The following is a 15,018-nucleotide window of genomic DNA, read 5'->3' as shown; positions in this document are numbered from 1 at the left end:
TTGTTAGTCTTGGCCCTGTGCTCCAATCTCTTAAGGTCGTCTTGAATTCTGTCTTCTGCGGTATTAGCTACCCATCCCAGTTTAGCGTCATCTGCAAATTTGATTAGCATCACCTCAATCCCGTCTTCCAAGTCATTTATAAAGACACTGAACAATGGGCCCAGGACAGAACCCTGTGGCATGTTTTTCCATGAAGATGAGGAACCATTAATGAGTACTCTTTGGGTTTGGTCAGTCAACCAGATACAAATCCACCTAACAGTTATCTCATCCAGCCCACATTTTACCAGTGTCTTTGCAAGAATATATACAGTATGAGATTACTTCTGTTTATTTAAAGAAAAGGTGTGGCATGGCCAAAAATGGGAGTAAAGTAGTGCTAAACCAGTGTGGTTGAAGAAAAAGGGGTAGAGGCTGGGGCTACAGGTTCCCCCCCCCCCATTATCATTAAGGTAAAGGTAAAGGTGCTTTTTCCAACTATTTAAAGGTTAAATGCACCCCTGACTATTAGGTCCAGTCATGGCCGACTCTGGAGTTGTGGCACTCATCTTGCTTTATTGGCCAAGGGAGCTGGTGTACAGCTTCCAGGACATGTAGCCAACATGACTAAGCCGCTTCTGGCAAACCAGAGCAGCACACGGAAATGCTGTTTTCCTTCCCGCCGGAGCAGTACCTATTTATCTACTTGCACTTTGACGTGCTTTCGAACTGCTAGGTTGGCAGGAGCAGGGACTGAGCAACAGCAGCTCACCCCACCACGGGGATTCGAACCGCCAACCTTCTGATCGGCAAGTCCTAGGCTCAGTGGTTTACCCACAGTGCCACCCACGTCCCTATTATCATTGCTAGATCCTAAAGCAATGGCCCATTTATGTGACACAGTGCATACCATATCATTCTTTCTTATAGATTCAATTCATGCATCTGCAGCCAAAACCACAACACCAATACCAGAGTGGGGTGAAGGTTATTGTGGTAACTCGGAGCTTTCCAAGGTACCAAAAAAAAAATAAATAGAATAGCATCCTAAGAGGGAATATCATGGAATGGATTTATCATCCATTATCTATGAGTTAGGAACAGGTGCAAGTTCACCCCTGAACACTTCATAGCTAAGTATTTGTGATACTGTGTTTCATTAACTTACTGTTATTTATGGTTTGTAAACCTCTTTGAGATTCATTTGAATGAAAGGAGGCACAGAAGTACAACAAAGCAAGGCAAATCAGGTGGAGGAGCCAAGGCCAGGTCTTTCCACCTCAGATCCATCCACTATTCCAGCTACTCAAAATACAAAAATTCCTTCCAGTAGCACCTTAAAGACCAACTAAGTTAGTTCTTGGTATGAGCTTTCGTGTGCATGCACACTTCTTCAGATACACTGAAACAGAAGTTTTGTGATTCTTGATGTCAGATTTATGTCCATTTATTCTTTGGCGTAAGGTTTGGCCTGTTTGTCCAATATAGAGAGCTGAAGGACACTTGGCGTAAGGTTTGGCCTGTTTGTCCAATATAGAGAGCTGAAGTGTCCTTCAGCTCTCTATATTGGACAAACAGGCCAAACCTTACGCCAAAGAATAAACGGACATAAATCTGACATCAAGAATCACAAAACAGAGAAACCAGTAGAACACTTCAATCTCCCAGGACATTCTATACAAGATCTCAAAGTGGCTGTTTTACTACAAAGGAATTTCAGAAATAGACTGGAAAGAGAAGCTGCTGAATTGCAACTCATTACCAAACTTAAAACCATGGAGAGACCTGGTCTGAACAGAGACATTGGATTCTTCTCTCATTATACATGACTAAGCCATTTCTCACCTTCTCACCCCTTGCCTTTTCCTGTAAGACCTATTACAGTCGTTAAGAGTCGTCAACAGGCTCATCTCAGCTATCTGCCAATCTCCCATTCCCACCACCCTTCTGAGTAATACCCCTTCCCACCTTCTCACTATATAGAAGGATCTGGCAACTTCTGTCTCAGTGTATCTGTAGAAGTGTGCATGCACACGAAAGCTCATACCAAGAACTAACTTAGTTGGTCTTTAAGGTGCTACTGGAAGGAATTTTTTTATTTTGACTATGGCAGACTAACACGGCTACCTATCTGTAACTATTCCAGCTACTGTACCAGAAGAGCTCCCAAGCCGACAATATGTGGTAACTCCAGAAATATATTATTATTGTGTTTTGTGTCAAGTAACAAAAGGCAGACAGCACACAAGCTAGTCTACAATCCTCCTGCGCCTGCAAAAATGTAATGAGCATTCTGTTTCGGATGAGGCAAAAGTAGCTAGAAAGTGGTTTCATCTATTTATGTGTCTGGTTTCCCTATTTTCTTTCCCTGCAATTTTATATATTTGTGCATGCTTCCATTTTCTTATGCAATGTTTTACAGTGATTGCAGATGGAAATAATAGATATGAATGCTCCCCCTCTTGCTAGATCTGGAAAGATTCATTAGAAACATAATGCGCTTCTTAAAACCTGAATGCCCGTCTACGGCAGTTCAAAATTGTGTCCCCGTTTTTTTTACGACTTTCATTCTGCTTCCAATCAGCTGATCCAGTAAGTTACATAAAGCACTTCCATTTATTTAGGTTAGCTTGGCTGTCATTACAGCCCAAAGCTGTAATTCTCCCAAAAGTTGTAATTGCACATATTAATCCTATCAGCCACTCTTTCTAAGACTTCTTCCTGGACTGAATGGCCCAACACTAAATGAGTCATTTACTGGCAGTAAGCTGAAAGAACTGGTGTGCTGCCGGGGTCTTGTGCAAAATGATAAATAGAATCTGCTGGGGTCTCAGCAGAGCAAGCATTTCTAAAGGCCATTGTGGGGATGGGAAATTTTGGTGCCCTAGGCCTCAGGCCTCCGAGTAAAGGTAAGGCGACCGGAGGCAAAGGAAAGCCAGGCATCCATACCTGTACCAGAATGTTGGTTCTACCTCAGGGGACAAGAAGCAAATGGGCCATCATGATGAAGTCTAACGAACAAAACAATTGTTCTAACGAACAAAACACTACGTCTAACAAACAAAACACTACGTTACAGCCCCATCTGTTCCAATTCTACAGACAGAGACTCTCACCTAAGAGATCTACAGCAAACCTTTTCAGAACTAAAATACCCAGCAGATGAAGTTAGACAACAGATCAACAGAGCCAGACTGATACCCAGAGAGAACTTGCTGCAAGACAGACCCAAAAAAGAAAATAACAGAACACCTCTAGTCATCACATACAGCTCCCAAGTTAAAACAGTACAACGCATCATCAGAGATCTACAACCTCTCCTGGACAATGACAGTTCTCTTTCTCAAGCTCTGGGAGGAAGACCTTTCGTTGCCTACAGACAGCCACCCAATCTTAAACAACTCCTAACCCACAATAATACTACAACCAGACTTAACACGGACACTGGCACCAAAGCCTGCAATAAACCCAGATGCCAACTTTGCTGCCACATACACCCGGACAACACCATTACTGGCCCCAACAACATCACACATACCATCTCGGGACTATTTAATTGCTCATCGTCTAACATTGTGTATGCCATCAAATGCCAACAGTGTCCTTCAGCTCTCTATATTGGACAAACAGGCCAAACCTTACGCCAAAGAATAAACGGACATAAATCTGACATCAGGAATCACAAAACAGAGAAACCAGTAGGAGAACACTTCAATCTCCCAGGACATTCTATATAAGATCTCAAAGTAGCTGTTTTACTACAAAGGAATTTCAGAAATAGACTGGAAAGAGAAGCTGCTGAATTGCAACTCATTACCAAACTTAAAACCATGGAGAGACCTGGTCTGAACAGAGACATTGGATTCTTATCTCATTATACATGACTAAGCCATTTTTCACCCTTGCCTTTTCCTGTAAGACCTATTGCAGTCATTAAGAGTCGTCAACAGGCTCACCTCAGCTATCTGCCAATCTCCCATTCCCATCACCCTTCTGAGTAATACCCCTCCCCACCTTCTCACTATATAGAAGGGTCTGGCAACTTCTGTTTCAGTGTATCTGAAGAAGTGTGAATGCACACGAAAGCTCATACCAAGAACTAACTTAGTTGGTCTTTAAGGTGCTACTGGAAGGAATTTTTTTATTTTGAACAAAACAATTATTCTTTATCCTATAACAGCAATAATAATATTATAAGCCCATTAACATACATTACACCCACAGAATACATTTAGGGCCCTCTAAATAGCCATGGCTTCTGGGGTTTGCTAAGAGAGCTGGCTTCACAGAACCACCATTTCCAGCACCCTTAAACTACACTTCCCAGGCTGCCTTTCAAACACACAGTGTGGGTGTCAATTAATGGACAGTGGAATTGCTGCCCAATGGAGTGCTGAAACCATTCAGAACTGAAAGGAGTGGTGAAGATCACTGTTCTTCCTGCTTAGTACAGATCTAGGTACGTTTCAAGGATGGAGGAAGGATAACCAGAAGATTCATGTTGAGGGGGGAACAGCGGGGGGTGAAGGGATGTATAGGCCCCATGGAAAGACCACCAGGTTGATAAACGGATGACACCAGTGCCTATGCAACACCCATCCTTCAATTTTTATAAGCTCACATTGTGCTGCTTAGCCCTGTAGCTTTGGGTCTAAGGTTGCCTGAGTTTGTGTACTGAAGACATGTCCCGGCAATTGCTGAAACAGAGGAATGTTGGGACTGCCTGTTGGCCTACAGATGACCTACTTTTCCTGCACAGATCTTACACGTAGTTTAGATTATAACCAGCTTTACATAATAATAATAATAATAATAATAATAATAATAATAATAATAATAATAATAATTTATTATTTATACCCCATCCATCTGGCTGAGTTTCCCCAGCCACTCTGGGCGGCTTCCAAAAGAATATTAAAATACTATGATACATCAAACATTAAAAGCTTCCCTAAACAGGGCTGCCTTCAGATGTCTTCTAAAAGTCTGGTAGTTGTTGTTCTCTTTGACATCTGGTGGGAGGGCGTTCCACAGGGAGGGCGCCACTACCGAGAAGGCCCTCTGCCTGGTTTCCTGTAACTTGGCTTCTCGCAGTGAGGGAACCGCCAGATGGCCCTCGGAGCTGGACCTCAGTGTCCGGGTAGAACGATGGGGGTGGAGATGCTCTTTCAGGTATACTGGACCAAGGCCGTTTAGGGCTTTAAAGGTCAGCACCAACACTTTGAATTGTGCTCGGAAACGTACTGGGAGCCAATGTAGGTCTTTTAAGACCGGTGTTATATGGTCTCGGCGGCCGCTCCCAGTCACCAGTCTAGCTGCTGCATTCTGGATTACTTGGGCATTCATTCCAGTAGGTTTGTGGGGAGCACATCTTTCCCTCACTCCAAGGAACTACAGTGGTACCTCGGGTTACATACACTTCAGGTTACATGCGCTTCAGGTTACAGACTCCGCTAACCCAGAAATAGTACCTCAGGCTAAGAACTTTGCTTCAGGATGAGAACAGAAATCATGCTCCGGCGGCGCAGCGGCAGCGGGAGGCCCCATTAGCTAAAGTGGTGCTTCAGGTTAAGAACAGTTTCAGGTTAAGAACGGACCTCAGGAACGAATTAAGTACTTAACCTGAGGTACCACTGTATAAGGATACAATGCATGTCCACTCAGACTTACAGTAAGTTGCACTGCGTTCAATGGGGCTTATTCCTAGATCAGCCAATAGTAGAGAATCAAAGAAAAATAAAACCACTTCTCTTTACAGCTCCTGATTACTATGCCTGCATCTCAATAAGATCCTAAAAGATTCAATGTTCCATCCATAGATTGTTTGGCCACCTGCAATGTTGTTCTTCACAATCATCTACACAGCTTGTGCTGGTTTGGGCCCAGAGCGGGTCAACACATAGTCTGCAATGGTGGTTGGCAAGTAAGAGAGAGGAAGGTAGAAGAGCTTTGCATCCCATCCTGGAGAGTAGCGAGTGCGAGGGGAGCAGGATGTCAGGGCATGTTCTATGCAGTCGGTGACCAGGTGAAGCTTGTCGCTGCAACCATCAAGGAGTTCTTGGAACACTTTGCAACCTGTGTGAGAGAAACAAACAAATGAACAATTGGATCTGCAGCAGCACAGGAGGCAAATTTAATCTTCTGAGCATTCTCCCTATGATAGCTAAATCAAAGGAGGAACATCTGGAACTATTTTGGATGCCAAAGAAAAGAACCTTCAGGTGCTTCCAGACTGCATTGCGAAATTTTGGCGAGTGCAAATTCAAAAGGAAAGCTGTGTGTCAGTTCGCTTATTGTTTCTTGAAGTGTAAATGAGATACATCTGCATTAAAATGCAAATCGAACTGATTTTCTCCCCCATCTCTACTCACATTGCTCAAAGTACTGCTGCCCATAAGTGTCTCTGATGTCAGAAGGTACCCGGCTCCATACAGTCTGAAAATAGTCTACTAGTTTTGTGCAAATAGGTGTTTTGAAACCACCAGGTTCAATTATGCTGACTCGGACTCCAAAAGGATGGAGCTCTCTCCTGAATTGGGGAAGAAAAGTAAAGAGTTATCATTTGTTACTGAGCCACAGTAATATTGCAGGTCATGTTTTTGGATCCGTGGAAAGTGTCAGTATCTCTCAGCACGCAGTCAGAGGTAACTGGCCTCACACTCCAGGCAATCGGCTGAGATACTTGTTGACCTTCCCGTCTGCGTCTCCCGGCAGGGCACAGGCAAGGCCATAAATCGGCGATCCTCCTCAAACGTGAGAAGAACACACCCTCCTCCTTCTCTCCCTCCCTGCATTCTCCAGGGAGGGGAAAAGAGACGGACAGGAGTCCTATTTACATGTCTTTTATTCCTGTCATTCAGCAGTACAGAGAAACGTGTCTGTACCCTCCAGACTCTGGCAGTAGAGTCACAACTCCGCCCCTGTACTTCCAGTACAGGTCAGATGACACTCTGAGCTAACATCCGGTGCTCAGTACAGAGAATAGCCTGCCCCTTTTTCCCAAAAGTACAGTTCCAGACAACAACATCCTGTTTTGCATTCCAGCCACCTGCAGCTGGCTTTTGCATTGCTGCTTTTTCCTGACACCTTTCTTTTTGAAAAGAAGGGGGGAAAGGAGAGAGAAAAGAAGAGAAATGTAGTCCCCTATCTTTTGCCCTCTTGCGTGAGCCTAGCCTTGCTCTGCCCATGCAGACTTTTGATCTTAATGCCATCAATTCAGCAAGTCGACACTTTGATAATTAAGTGGTATATAAATAGTTGAAATACGCACATTTTAAACACCATAATCAACTTTTCTACAAATCACGTTGGGCTCTTCTATTCTCAAAGGCCTTTGCTGAGAATTCTCCGGAAAAACAATCTCCCTGTTGATGGCACTTTATCATTGTACTGTGGAGAGTGTATTAACTTATGGTCCGTGTGTGTGGTTTGGGAGCTGCACGGCCAGGGGAAAAACAATGCTGTCCAGGGTTGTAAAGACTGCAGAGAGAATACTTGGGTACACTCTTCCCACCTTAGACCAAATCTATGCTGTCAGGTACCATAAGAAAGCTGCAGAGATAGCGCAGGATAGTACGAACCCCGGAAATGATCTCTTTCAGCTTCTGCCTTCTGGAAGAAGGTATTGGGTTATAAAGACCAGACTAACCACCTGAGAAACAGTTTCTACCCAAATGCAATTCTGGTTTTAAACGCAGTATAAGGAGTCTTTATAGGAGTATATTGTATTTTAAAATGGGGTTTCAGAGTTTTTGGGGGGTTTTGAATGTAGATTTTCAATTGCATTGTTCTGTATGGGGCAATGACAATAAAGGTATTGTATCGTATTCTCCTAAGTGACACCAGCAACGCGGCCAAGCAGGTTGGTCTAGGACCTAGACAAAACCATCTAGAGCAAGCGGCCCACAGGGGTCGTTTAACCAGCCCACGAGCCACCCACGAACTGAGCCACGAACTGAGCCACCCACTCCCGCGGCACCAGAAATCACGTCTGCGCAGATGCTGGAAATCACTGGCACGCAATCACACACTCGTGACCCAGCCCACGGAGGGATCTCTGCTTGAGTGATCCGACCAAGGTGGGGTAAACCTTGCCGACCCCTGATCTAGAGCATGGACAGCAAAAGTGGACTGGGAGCCACACATCCTATCTCAGGCTTGCAAATTCAAAAACCCTATTTTTTTTCATAATTTTGTTTGATATGTATTTTGTTGTAATGTTCATGAAATGAAGTACTAACAAGGATTCTTTCAAAGCATTAATTCTATCATGCAATAGCAAGCTATCACTCAGCTTTGTAACACACGTTTTTTTAAAAAAAGCCTAGTTAGCTTTTCAGACACCTTTTAATTGAATGACTTTCTAAAGAAATGCCTGAAGTAAGTGATAAGTAATATAGTTTGACATTTTGTTTATTCTGTTATATTTTCCAGAATATAACAGAAGACCCATCTATCCTAATTAGAACCCTGTCAGGGAACTGCCATCGGAGCCAGAGGGAGAGGGAGGGCTCCAGAGGGATTCCGGAGAGCGCCCCGGGAGGGAGAGAAGCAGCACATCTTCTGGGGAAGGAAATCAGCGTAACACCAGTGGAGAAGGGGGGCAGATGGGGGAATCGGCAAGGTGGCTCCAAGACTCTTCGCCGGGAACCAGTGGGCAGAGCATGGGTCCTCCGATGCCCACACCCTCCCTGCGCAGAAGGCTTCCGCGCAGGGAGAGTAGGCGGAGACTAGGCGTCAAAGAGCTTCTTTGCTGGAAGAAGTTCAAGAAACGCCCACTAACGGATTCTGCCAGCGATTGAGACAGCCACGGGCGCATGGCTTTCCAGACAGAAAGGGTTCATTCAGGCAACCAGCCAAGAGTGGCGTTGATTTACACACAAGCAACCCCTAGAACCATTACAAACCCAATAATATTTTAAATATTTTAAAATCGTTTTTTAAAAAAGAATAAATTTTATAACTTAAATTTTAATGTTAAACTAAATTCATCATATATCATATTAAATCCCAAGCAGTTCTGAAGAGATTGATGTTTTCACTTTTTACGTATCTCAATTCTGGTCTGAGCTTTTAAGGTTTTTGTGTAGTCTGGCAAGGCCAAAATTGTCAATTTTTTCAAATTTCAAACCCTCATAACTCAAAAATGGGATGAGATAAAAAATTAAAAATTCAGATATAAACTTAGTTTTGTTCAATCAACAAATGCACAAAATATGAAGATAACTGGGTGCCATGGGGTGAAAATGTTGGATCACTTGATATGGAATGACCCATCTGGGGGTTGCATGTTGCAAAAGAAGAAACTACAGAGCTTGTTTTTACCTCAGGGTGTCAGAGAAGGCTTCCGCACCAAACTTGGATGGGCAGTAACCACCTCCAAAGCAGGCCAGGCGTCCCATCGTACTGCACACGTTGACCACCCTCCCTCTGGCTCTCCTCACCAGGGGCACCATGTGTAGCGTCACATCAATCATCCCCAAAAGGTTGACATTGATCACCTTTGCAAAGTCATCTTTGGTCAGCCACTCATTGGGAGCTGTTGGGATCCCTATGCCCGCATTGTTCACCAAGCCCCAGAGCCCTGTGTGAAGAAAGAAGGCATGTTCATCCTCTTAGGCAACCTTAGCAGAGCTCAATAAAGTTGGAAATAAGCTAATCATGCATAGATTGTTTGTGTTTACTTATGGAATTCTTCCTTTTATTATTTTTTCTGAATTGTTATGCTTATTCTTCATTTCACATGTTGTGAGCCACTTTGGGCACAATTTTGTGGGAACGTGGCCTACAAATGAAGAGAGAGAGGCAATTCTAATCCCCCGTCCCACCCAGGGCTGGATTTAGGTTTGATGAGGCCCTAAGCTACTGAAGGTAATGGGGCCCTTTATATGTCCAGCCGTCCTTTGTCAACAACAAATAGTAGCTGTTTTTTTTGTGCTGAATATATGCTATATGGTAATTTATGGACCTAATAGGTATCTAAAGCCATTTGCACATAACAAAATATGCATTTTATCAAAGTTATTGATATAGATATGAGCAAACCAGTGATATTTTAGAGAACAGGCTAGCAGGCGGGGCCCATTACTTACATCATAGGAGCCTACACAACCCAAAACACTGTTGCTGTGTGTAGGTTTTATTTTATTTGTTTTTTATCTTATATTTTGGAAATGTACATCCAGTTGTTGTTTTCCTTTATATTTTTTGTGGCCCCCAAGAGAGTGGGGCCCTAAGCTATAGCTTGTTTAGCCTATACGTAAATCCCGCGCTGGTCCCACCAATAGCACAGAGGCAGCAGAAGGAAGGTAGAGATTCACCTTTGTTCCCAATGCACCCTTTCACCCACTCCGTTGCTGCCGCCACACTCTCTGTGCTGGTGACATCCAGAATGGTGGTTTTCAAGCGCTCTGAGGTGGCCTTGCCCAGCTGCTCTGCCCCCTTCTGCGTGAGACAGGCTGCCAACACCCGCAGACCCCGGGCATCCAGCTGCCTGGCAAGTAGGTTTCCAAAGCCAGAGTCACACCCCGTGATGAAGACATATTTCTCCGTCAGGTTCTCCACCGTCTGCCTCTCCTTGTACCATCGGCAAAGGAAGTAAAGCCCCAGCAGGGCAGCCAGGTAGACCCACATGGCTGAAACCTGCAAGGAAAAAGAATTCAAGCATTAGGATGCATACACACTCCTGGCAGGTCTTGGAGGAGGATATTTCTAATTCCTGCTCCACCAAGAAGTTCACTGGAAGACCTTTTATGTTGCCACCACTCAATTTTGCCTTCCTCGCAGTGTCGTGGAGGGGAAGGAGAATTTTTGCATGAAGCAAAGAGCTGCTTGGAGCAGAGGCAAGCTAAAAGAAGTATAAATAATAGCTCTAGCTAGCTGCTTATTATCTGAACAACTAAATAAAGTGGAAGAGGACAATCCTATACACATCTATATACATAAGAAGTGGGTGGCGCTGTGGTTTAAACCACTGAGCCTCTTGGGCCTGCTAATCAAAATGTTGGAGGTTCAAATACGTGCAATGGGGTGAGCTCCCGTTGCTCTGTCCCAGTTCCTGCCAACCTGGTGGTTCGAAAGCATGTCAGCGCAAGTAGATAAATAGGTACTGCTGCGGCGAGAAGGTAAGCGGCCTTTCTGTGTGCTCTGGCACTCATCACTGGCCAGTAGTGGTTCAGTCTTGCTGGCCACATGACCCACAAAACTGTCTGTGACAAACGCCGGCTCCCTCGGTCTGAAAACAAGATGAGCGCCGCAACCCCACAGTCGCCTTTGACTGGACTTAACCGTCCAGGGGTCCTTTACCTTTACCTTTCACCTCTCTATACATAAGCAACACTGAGTTCAAATATTGTGCATTAGCTCAAATATTAGCATTAGCAGGCAACAGGTCATATGCCTTATTTTGTCATTAATGCGCCACATATTGTACTTGTTCAAGGTCCGATCCCCAATTTGTTTTGTGTGATCAAACTCTCCCAACTGAGATTCACTAAGTATTTTGCAGATGATGGACACCAATGTTTTTGACGCTGGGTTTTTATTAAGTTTTCAAAGGAGATCAGCGATTTATGGTTAGGATGGGAACAAGGACCCAGAGATGAACAGAGACTCTACAGAGGGTGGTGAATACAGCACATGATTACATGGGCTGTCCCTTGAGTCCACTAGATGACATCACAAGGGATCGTTCCCTTAGGAGAGCGAGAAAAATTCTCAGGGATGACTCACACCCCGGCCATCACCTCTGATTATAGAAGCATAATCAGTTGTACCAACAGGCTAAAACAGGGATAAGCAACCTAAGGTATGTGGGCTGGATGCGGCCCAATCGCCTTCTCAATCCAGCCCGCGGACGGTCCGGGACTCAGAATGAGTAGAATGTGTCCTTTTATTTAAAATGCATCTCTGGGTTATTTATGGGGGCTGCCTGGTGTTTTTACATGAGTAGAATGTATGCTTTTATTTAAAATGCATCTCTGGGTTATTTTGGGGGCATAGGAATTTGTTCATTATTTTTTTTCAAAATATAGTCCGGCCCCCCACAAGGTCTGAGGGGCAGTGGACCGGCCCCTTGCTGAAAAAGTTTGCTGACCCCTGGTCTAAAAACTAGCTTTTATCCATGGGCTGTTAGGCTGTTGAACGGAAAATAACATAACGAAAATGACTTGCAAGGTGGTGTGTTGTTCAATAAGCACACAGAGTGCAACAAGACTGAGTGTTTGGGGGGGGAGGCTTGTTTAATTTCATTGTACACAGGTTGTACAATGACAATAAAGGTATTTTTATTATATAGAGTATCGAGTGCAAATGTTGCCAACACACCCTAACAAGCTGATCAGAGCTTACATCCCTAATGATTTGCATGTAGGGATGTAAGAAGGCATAACTTTATTTCCTGTTCTGTACTTTTCACATTCAGTACTGTTTCTGTTCAGGTGCAAGGTCATCTTCCATCAAATATTATGTTATTTGTCTAACTTTCTGCTGTTGCAAAATGACGTAATTAGCTAACTATTATTGTTGGCATCCATTTGTGTGGAATAGGTCTCCAGGGATCGAGTCAAACTGCTGTGTTAGCAGCACTGTGACCTCTCCATGTCACTAGCCCAGGCAGTGTGACTTTGCAACACAAGACAAAGCATATTTCAGAATACCAGATGCTGGAAACAAATGGGAGGGACTCCTTGCTCTGTTGACTGGCAGTGACTTATTAACTATAATAATAACAATAATAATTTATTATTTATACCCCGCACATCTGGCTGAGTTTCCCCAGCCACTCTGGGCGGCTCCCAATCAGTGTTAAAAACAGTACAGCGTTACATATTAAAAACTTCCCTGAACAGGGCTGCCTTCAGATGTCTTCTGAATGTCAGGTAATTATTTATCTCTTTGATATCTGATGGGAGGGCGTTCCACTGTGGTTCTTTTCTTTGGCGCCACTGTGTAGTGGCAGTAGTCCAAGCGTGAGATAACTAGAGCATGCACCACTCTGGCGAGACAGTTTGCGGGCAGGTAGGGTCTTAGCCTGCGTACCAGGTGGAGTTGGTAGACAGCTGCCCTGGACACAGAGTTAACCTGTGCCTCCATGGACAGCTGTGAGTCCAAAATGACTCCCAGGCTGCGCACCTGGTCCTTCAGGGGCACAGTTACCCCATTCAAGACCAGGGAATCCCCCACACCAACCCGCTCCCTGTCCCCCAAAAACAGTACTTCTGTCTTGTCAGGATTCAACCGCAATCTGTTAGCCGCCATCCATCCTCCAACCGCCTCCAGGCACCATCCTCCAACCGCCTCCAGGCAACTAGTGAACCCTGCAATCACTGGATCAACTCAGAAATAAAGAGAGCTCAGCGTTAGCACCTCGCAGGTCATAACTGATTTCCTCTTCAAAAATAATAAGGAAGTTTTACTGAGTTTCAGAAAATACATCTTACAAAACCCCCTCATCAATAACAAATTACCCCGTTCGCTCAAGTAGGACACAATGGTCCATATTCTCTGTTGCAACTGATCCAATTTCTTCCAAATCCATGTTAAAAGCTGCAAGGCCAGCACAAGACGGAATGTGGTTAGTTTCTTAGGTTGCAAGTTCTTTCAATGTTCATGAGAAACAGCCAGTTGCACAACACATGAAACTGCTATGTCAAGTAATGAGACTAATTTATTGATGCAGAAACGCCTTATTTTCTCACAGGGGCACCACAGATGGAACAGGGGCCAACAACACTAAAACCCCTCCAAGAAAGTGCAGATGAAGACAAATTCATGTGATTACATGTTTGTGATGTTAGATGCCGTCGGTGTAAGAGCTTAAAAGTGTTTTCTCCACTCTTAATTAAAACAGAACATAGAGGCATTTTGGCCTAACTGTTCCAAGGTCTAATTCCCAGGCTTGTTTTGTAGGAACAAACTGTTCCCATCAAATGTCACTAGATATTTTGTAGCTGAAGCACACCAATCTTTTTGAAGCTGTGATTTTACTAAGTGCTAAATTCTTATCTCCTTCTGAGTAATGAATGGGAAGAGATATGAGACTGGGGTCGATCTTGTACCTTTTAAAGTTCTGAACTTTTTCTGGAAATGTTTCTTGGCCTTTCAGGGGTGCAAAGGAAGAAGAAATTCAGGAAGTGAAGTTTCCCCCCTCCCCCAGCCTGAAGGTTGAGAAAAGTGTCACCTACTGAATATTCGCATGAAATAAAGTTGTTATGAGCACATGTCAGTGGTGACTGGAAGTTACTAACTATCATGTATAATTGAAAAGGGAAGAGACAGACCTGCGGCTGGTTAGAGGAAAGGCTCTCAGCTTCGGTTGTGCAGCAGGAAAAGCAATGCTTTCTTCTCCCGTTTACAGTTGCTCCTTTTCTGCCTGCTGCTTTGTTTCATACTCCACTGGCTGCAAACGGAGCTCCTCCCTTCTGGCAAGGACTGGTTTAACCCAATTAGGTGGTGAAATTTAACTGCCTTCTTTAAACTAACTGGGGAATCTGTTGGTGAAAGAAACACCCCAAATCCCTCCCATTGCAGAGCTCCGTGGCACACATTCAGCCCCTTTCCCCTGTGTTCTGTTCATGTATGGATAGAGCAAATAAATCATTTGTCTAGAGCAGGAAGAAAGCCTGGGGTTGAGAGTATCTTTCTTGCGGAAGCACATCCCTCCTGCTGATAGAAAGATGGGCAGAGTGCTTGCAAAATTACATTTCACCCAGTGGCGTAGCGTGGGATGTCAGCACCCGGGGCAAGGCAAGTAATTTGCGCCCCCTAACCCGTGGATTTGCACCCCCTAACGTGTGGATTTGAGCCCCCTAACCCCCAGATGTTGCGCCCAGTGCGGCCGGCCCCCCCTGCACCCCCAACGCTACGCCACTGATTTCACCTAGAGGCTGGACCCAGCCAGCTTGCTTTGGTGCATGAATTCTAATACAGTGGTACCTCGCTTCGCAAACGAAATATCTTCCGGAAACCCGTTTGGCTTCCGAAATGTTCAAAACCCGAGGCGTAGCTGAAGGAAACACAGCCGTGGGCAGCCTGAGGAAC

The 15,018-nt window shown here is 44.5% G+C and overlaps 1 protein-coding gene across 2 annotated transcripts; it reads right to left on the bottom strand.

The window, feature by feature from the left end:
• Positions 1–5,315: 5,315 nt before the first annotated feature.
• LOC309522747 (retinol dehydrogenase 7-like) lies at positions 5,316–14,684 on the bottom strand. 2 transcript variants are annotated; one of them, XM_082206273.1, is made up of 5 exons: positions 14,259–14,684; positions 10,299–10,620; positions 9,304–9,562; positions 6,351–6,508; positions 5,316–6,054 (listed from the first exon to the last, which is right to left on the bottom strand). In XM_082206273.1, exons 2-5 carry the CDS (start codon positions 10,609–10,611, stop codon positions 5,837–5,839), a joined length of 948 nt encoding a protein of 315 aa, XP_082062399.1. In that variant the 5' UTR covers positions 10,612–10,620; positions 14,259–14,684; the 3' UTR covers positions 5,316–5,836. The 2 variants fall into 2 exon arrangements, with proteins under 2 accessions (XP_082062399.1, XP_082062400.1); XM_082206274.1 differs by lacking the exon at positions 14,259–14,684 and adding an exon at positions 10,726–10,811.
• Positions 14,685–15,018: the final 334 nt, after the last annotated feature.

This window comes from Podarcis vaucheri (assembly GCF_965113315.1).
Source record: "Podarcis vaucheri genome assembly, chromosome: 2".
In the NCBI taxonomy this organism is placed as follows: Eukaryota; Metazoa; Chordata; class Lepidosauria; order Squamata; family Lacertidae; genus Podarcis; species Podarcis vaucheri.
Note: the sequence above shows the minus strand (reverse complement) of the source record. Positions and strands in the feature narration are given on the sequence as shown.

Coding starts and splice junctions, on each gene's coding strand:
- LOC309522747 (XM_082206273.1), bottom strand. CDS start 10,611: ATGTGGGTCTACCTGGCTGCCCTGCTGGGGCTTTACTTCCTTTGCCGA. Junction 9,563..10,298: donor AGGGTGCATTGGGAACAAAG/GTGAATCTCTAC, acceptor TTCTTCACACAG/GGCTCTGGGGCTTGGTGAAC. Junction 6,055..6,350: donor GCAGCAGTACTTTGAGCAAT/GTGAGTAGAGAT, acceptor TCTCTCACACAG/GTTGCAAAGTGTTCCAAGAA.